Source organism: Labeo rohita, chromosome 5 (assembly GCF_022985175.1).
Source record: "Labeo rohita strain BAU-BD-2019 chromosome 5, IGBB_LRoh.1.0, whole genome shotgun sequence".
NCBI classification, from domain to species: Eukaryota; Metazoa; Chordata; class Actinopteri; order Cypriniformes; family Cyprinidae; genus Labeo; species Labeo rohita.
In genome coordinates, this window is record NC_066873.1 from 33,757,846 (window position 1) to 33,764,938 (window position 7,093).

Genomic DNA, 7,093 nt, shown 5'->3' on the forward strand with positions numbered 1-7,093 from the left:
TGGACACAAAGACCAACAATTAATGCAGACTAAATGCAAAAGCATGTGTGAACGGCCCTTAAGAAGTAGAATAATGAGAAGCTGACTGAGAATTATAAAGCTTATTCAATTTGAGCGAATGAGCTGTTATTTGTGTTTTGGAATTTGACTGAAAGGGCATTAAGAGCTTGTTAGAATCTTCAGTATTGAATCATTGTGTTTATGTCTCATCTTTTCTGAGAGTCAGATTTTTAATAATTAAAACCTGTGAACTAATAAACTTGTGTGACTTTGTCAAGATGAAATTGTAGAATAATACAATTCGTTTTGCTTGGTTATGTCATCTGATTGATTCGCTTTCTCTCTGTCACTCTGTCTGGGATTGGCTTGATAAGTATCTGGAATTTGACCTTTCACCCATGACCTGTAACAATGCAATAATCATTCTCTCTTTTTTGGCTAATCTCTTTACCATCATGAGGTTCTACATTCTTTTTCCACTGCACTCTTGATCCTGAGGGGGGCGATATTTACACTCCAGGAAAAGTGTTAAAGGCAATGGTACAAATTATTCTGTTGACAGCATTTGTGGCATGCTGACCGTTTCCACAGCAGTCTCCACAATATTTAAGCTGACCTAAAAAACACAAGTATTTTTGTACTACATATATCATAACAATGGTTCTCAACCAGTGAGTGGGGCTTCAGGAAACTTAAGGGACTTAATGTAGTTTTAAAAAAGGTGTTTTTTCTTAAATATTTGTTATTGAATAACAGAATCTTGAAGTCAAATATATTAAATGAATTAATTTAACTCAAATATTATTGAAAGTTAATTGCACTTAATAGTACATTATGCTGGTTTAAAATTTAATTATAATTATATTATATTGATTTAAAAATTGATTATATCCACTTTTTTCGCAACGCCAAAGTCTCGCCCGACTGGAACGGTGCTTTCCAGTCTCTGGTGTTTCTAGTCAAATTAACATTTTTTCAGAGTCGATAATGTAACGTTAAACCTGCACACATTTTTATATTTAGTTATACTGAAAAAGCTTCAATCCAGTCAATCTTTTTTACCCCGTTTTAACATTTTCTATGGAGACCGGAACAAAAAAGCACCAAAATGGAACAATCCATCATGGCGCCGCTCATCTGGTAATCAGGAAAAAGGTGGATTAGCAGAACTCAGATGGAACGAGCTACATCTGATTTCTAGTTCCCAGCATGCTTTAGTGCAGTCTCTGAAAGATATATGTTGAAATGAGATATATGTGGAGCTTTGTTAGTGTTTAGTGTTCTGTGTGGAAGATGATAAATCACATAGAGAAGGACTTGGTAAGCAGGAGAGGAAGCAATATTTTGACAAACTAAAGTTAATAGGTGGTAAAGATATGTACGAGCAGTATTAATTAAGATATTAGCCTAACATTTCACCTGCCTGACTGGAAATGATAAAAACAAAGACAAATGTTGTCAAATTCTTGCCCTGGAAATCCTGGTTCAGTGTGGCCAACCACAAATGCCTTTTGTTTATCAGACCGTTTTTGCACGCTTCTCCTTGATTCGTTATAACTTTTGGCATCTATAGTACTCCAAATGTTTTTCCTGGTCTGACCGATTAGTACAACCCAAAACATGACAATAATTGATCATTTTCAGCAGCAATAATCAGCAAAATATGCAAGTTTTGTTTGGTTCAGTGGTATTGTTACTTTCAGTGCCACCAATATGTTTTTCCATATATGGGATCTGTTAGCGTTTAGTGTTCTGTTATGATTTAAAATGGTTTCTGTCATGTCTTTTTTGGGGGTTACCATTGTGATGAAACTGCATTTGTTGATACAGTCATACATTGTTTTATGCTATAGCTAGCTGGATTGAAATATTACCATGTGGGCTACAACTAGCTAGATAACTATATGAGTGTTAAGTTAATGTATCAGAATATGAGGGAGATAAACAATACGCAAAACATTTCAACTGGGTGCATATTTTAATTATACATTACCAAATATTCTTTTTATAGAGAGTTTGCACTTACCTCTGGGTTCGTTTAGTTACCGTGATGCGCAGCAATATTGGCGATACTCAGATATGAACAACAGCATTGATTATTGATTAATTGATTGATTATTGATTGATTAACAGTTAATATAATACTAAATATGTAGTTCTGCTAATTTATGCTGTCTAAACCATGAAAAAAACATGTGGAAGCTGCTAAATCATATAGAGTAAACAGGAAAGGGAGCAATATGTCGACAAACTAAAGTTAATAGGTGGTAAAGATACGTACAAGCAGTATTAATATTAAGATATTAGCCTAATATTTCACCTACCTGACCAGAAATGATAAGAACAAACACAAATGTTTTCAAGATTCTGTAAATCCTGTTTCAGTTTGGCCAACCACAAACGCCTTTTAAGGCCTTTTATAACATTTGCCAGTCTAGTACTCCAAATGTTTTTCCTGGTCTGACCAATTAGTACAACCCATAACTTGATGATAATTGAGCATTTTAAGCAGCAATAATCAGCAAAATATGCGAGTTTTGTTCAGTACAGTGGCATTGTTTACATTCAGTACTACCAATATGGCCAATTGATGACTCGTCGTGAAAACACTCTGTATACAGTGTATTACATACTTATACTATAATGTAAATGCAAAACTGAAACAGTGCATACCTGAGGAGCTTTGTGTGTTTTACTTTTCTCTTTTAGCATTTAAAGTTAAAACATTTTGTGACTGTATGTGAGTGAGGAAAAGCAGATTTATTTACAGTTGTGTACCTAAGCAGATTTATTTGACTGCATGGCTGCATTTATTCATGTGTCTTTAGCTTCACATTACACGTTTTACATCATAACAGGATTTGGGCTGAAACTCAGTAGGCTCGTCTGCAGCTCGTTAATGAACTCATACGCATCTGCTTAAACTCCAGCTGGGCCATCCAGAGCCTAATCTCACTCACACACCCCTCTTTACCTGCACTAATCCCACTCTCAGGGGCGTGAGGAGATCTGCATCTTTTGTCCTCTCCCCTCCTGCCGTTTTCACACACAAACGCACAAAACCCGCTCAGCCACACACACAAGCAGCTGTAACGGCTGGAGAGCTTTACAATCACAATGTACTGTAAAGAAAAACCCAAAGCTCTTTGCAGGACAAAGAGACACTTACTGTTCAAGAAGAAGATCTCTAGCACTTCAGGTTAGGGAAAATACTGCCACTTCATTTCAGCAGATTAAACTAGCTCTAATTAATTAGACCAGTGCTGCTTGTGTTTTTCATGAGTCCTTATTAACAGCTATAAAACCTTTCCATTGCACTAAAGGTTTTTTACAGTGGAATTCTTTCATGGATTCTTCAAAAAAAATAAAAAATAAAAAATTGGTTCTTCTATGGTACTGTTTTGAAAACCCCCTTTTGTGTATGATGAGGTGATCATTTCAAGTACCTTAATGATCTAGTTTCACAAACATGTCTTGAAATATTCATATTTTTGTGTAAGAATGAGAAGACAGTCAAACAAATTGCCTATGAAAATAAATTTATTCTCTAATCTGTTATAAATAACATTACAATCAGTGACCGCTGAGCAAACAATCAAGTGTTCATGCAAATACACTCCTATGAGAAGTATTAATACATCATAAAAAGGTACCAACCATGACCTGATGTCAGTCATGATTGCGTTTGTGTGGATACAGAAAATGTTTGTGGAAATCATCCAAGAAAGTATCCCTGAGACATCCTTATTCCCACACAGTTTTATAGTCCATTTGTAGTTAGTTATAAACATTATCAGATAGTGACAGTGGGATAGATGGGCTCCGTGTGCATGGGCCCCTGAGGAAAAGGCTGTCCGTGCACTTGCCCGAATGCAGGACGGGCATCCAAAAACGCAGGGGCCATCAGCATGCTGCGTTCCGGAGGGAGAGCGTAATTCATGTAGGGCTGATAAAACTGTGGCGCCCCTTGTGGGAGTGGAGGAACATACTGTTGGGCCTGAGCAGTTGGGAATGCGTTTCCCATCGGGCCGTAGAGGTTCACGCTGAGCTCGGATGGTGGAGGACGAGCGTTTGTCAAGGAGGAGCCTGAAGTGGAGGTGCGGGACGGTGTGGAGTTGTCCACAGAAGGTCCTCCGGACTCCAACAGGCTGGTCTGAGCAGCGGATGGACCCGTTGGCCGTTCGCTCGCTTTGGGTTTCACACACTGGCAGCAGCAGATAGATACAACCGCACCGACCAGAACGAACGACAGGAACGCGCTCACCACAATCACAAAAGGCAGATAGGTTGGAACTGGGGAGGAAAAGAGAGGAGAGAATTAAATATGAGGATTATGAAAATATGCATACCAGGGGTTGGTGAAAGAAATACAACTGGAAAGTTACAAAAATGCCAAAGTTAAATTAAACTACAACACTATGAATTCATTTAAAATGCTTTATTTCTGAAAAGTCTCAGATTACACTCTTAAAAATAAAGGTGCTTTAAAAGGTTCTTCACAGCGATGCCATAAAAGAACCATTTTTGGTTCCACAAAGAACCATTCAGTCATAGGTTTTTTCTCTTTCTTACTTTTTTATAATCTGAAGAACCTTCTTTTACCACAAAGAACCTTTTGTGAAACAGAAAGTTTCTTCAGATGTTAAAGGTTCTTTATAGAACCATTCAGACAAAAAAGTTCTTCTATGGCATCGTGAAACACCTTTTATTTTAAAAGTGTAGGTATTTCAACATGCTCAGTAAAAATAACAAGATAAAGTAACCCAAAAACACCAGGGCAAATTAATTAAATTAAAATTTTCATTTCTATTCATACCACCCCATTCAAATATATAATTGTAAAGGGCACATTTGAAGAGCACAAATGCATGCATGTAGCCCACAGTGGCCAGTGAATTTGTTCCTTACAGTTATTCAAATTCATAACATAATTAAATAAATTACAACAATACTACATTGTAAAATGATTTTTCGAAGTTGCGAATAAAACAATAAACGTTACACTACGTTTTAGAAGAATGTGCTCGTTCAGTCTTAAAATTTCACGTTTTATTCAGTGTTATGTGCCGTTTCTTTGTAACTGTGAATTTTACTAGCAATTTAATTGTTTTAAGTTTCATTGTACAAAACGAAAAAGAAAGAAGACTTTAATATGTGAGTGCCGTTAATGGTTTTGTATATTAAAGGAAAAAGAGAAACAGGATGAATTACACAAATTTCTATAAAGACTCACCACTTTCTGTCAACATTCTCACATCATCCGTGTTTTCAGATTCCGATCCAGTGTCGCAGGTGCTCTGATCGAGGCGAGCCTCTGCGTACGTACAGCAGTACTTGAGAGCGCATGTCCCGCAGCAGTACCGCGCATCCTCGCCGTCAAAGCGCTCCGGACACTGGAATCCCCGGTGCCAGGAGTTGAATGAATCCGTCCAGCCGTGACAATATTCCCCCGATAACGCAAAAGACACTGGGAGAACGATTGATACCAATAGAAAGAGCGCGCAGGAGATGGATGAAGCCATGACTGCGTTTGTTTAAATCCTTTGGGTGGCAGAACTCGGTGTAAATGCGCAGTTGCTACGAAGATTCCGCAAGCCAGTCGCATCTGATCTGGAGTTACTGTCTGCGGGCGTCATTTATGTGTTGCTGGACCCCCATCCCCCTCCAAACACGCACACATACATTAGCCGCCCCTCCACCCATCAGTCCCTTGTTATCGGTCATCTGCATTTAAAGTTAGGTGAGGTTTAGTGATTGGCAGGGTTGTTTATTTGTATGTTTGCGCTGCTAATTACTGTATACAAGATATGACAAGCGGTGATGAACTCAGTCTAAATGACATCAACCCCCTGGGTCATGAATCAAAACTTTAACCAGATCAAATTCTCTGTCATTTTCTTTTAAGTGAGAGTAACTGACCCTGACAACAATAGACACCACCACAAAATTTGTAATGGTTTTACTGGTTATAATGGGACTTGTGTTGGTTTTAATGGAAACTGTAATGGACCCTGTTGGTCTCTACTGGTAATTGGTCACCTTCTGTTGGTGGCTTGTTAAAACCAATAAATCTTAATGGAATATGTCCCAAAACACACTGCAGAAAACCATTTTTAATAGCTTTAATGGTTAAAAATTGATGGTTTGTAATGTTTGTAATGGTATTTGTAGTGGAAACCATTCGAATTTTCTGTGATGGTTCTATTGTTTTTTTTTTTCAGTAGGGTGATTTTAACGAAATGCCATCAGTCTTTACTCCCTAAAATGGAGAAATAAAAAATATACCCTTTCAGACAAACCTGAATATGTGTCAGATACATAACTTAGATATACAAATAGCATGTCTATTCATGTCTGCAGACGGATGGAGCCTTTTGTATGTGGGTGTATGTGGGGTTAAAGGTTACAGACTGTGCTTGTCTGTCTCTGTTTACTTTATCTGAGACAGGGAGGTCAATTCACTATCAGTGCACATCTAAACACACACACTCATTAGTTACCAACTATGAAACTCCTTAAGCCATGGTTCTCAACTAGTCTTGCTTCAGAATTCAGATTCAGAGACATCAAGAAGTGGATAAAACAGTACTAAAATTGCGTACTGTACGAAAGTACATCACAAAAGGTCTGTAGATTTTTTTTCAAATAAATCTTTCTTACATTTTCATGATTATGTAGCTTTGGCAGTCAAAACACATTTATTCTTACTGTAAGTGAAACATATTTATTCATTTTGCTTATCCTATGATTTTATTATTTCGTTGTTTTTTTTCTGCTGTCCACATTCATGTAAACACCTCAAACTCTAAACCACTGTAAAGACAATACTATGGAGGAACATATTTAACATATTTTAGTGCTGTAATTAAAATGGTGAAGAAATAACAATTCATTTGTTCACTAATCCCATAGATTATTCAAATACATTCAGGTTATTACATGTATCATCTATGCACATCTCTTCAGCATTCATTTCCAGATATGCCCTACTGCATTCACTGAAAACCAGTTTAACCTCCAGTCAGATTTTACATCTTTGACTGTATCCCAAAAAACAACACACATCGTCGTTCACATAAATCTCTGTTGCAGC

The 7,093-nt window shown here is 37.3% G+C and overlaps 1 protein-coding gene across 1 annotated transcript; it reads right to left on the reverse strand.

The window, feature by feature from the left end:
• Nucleotides 1-3,586: 3,586 nt before the first annotated feature.
• shisa2a (shisa family member 2a) lies at nucleotides 3,587-5,604 on the reverse strand. Its single transcript, XM_051110872.1, has 2 exons — nucleotides 5,234-5,604; nucleotides 3,587-4,293 (listed from the first exon to the last, which is right to left on the reverse strand). The coding sequence occupies exons 1-2, from the start codon at nucleotides 5,520-5,522 to the stop codon at nucleotides 3,794-3,796; spliced, it is 789 nt and encodes a 262-aa protein (XP_050966829.1). The 5' UTR covers nucleotides 5,523-5,604; the 3' UTR covers nucleotides 3,587-3,793.
• Nucleotides 5,605-7,093: the final 1,489 nt, after the last annotated feature.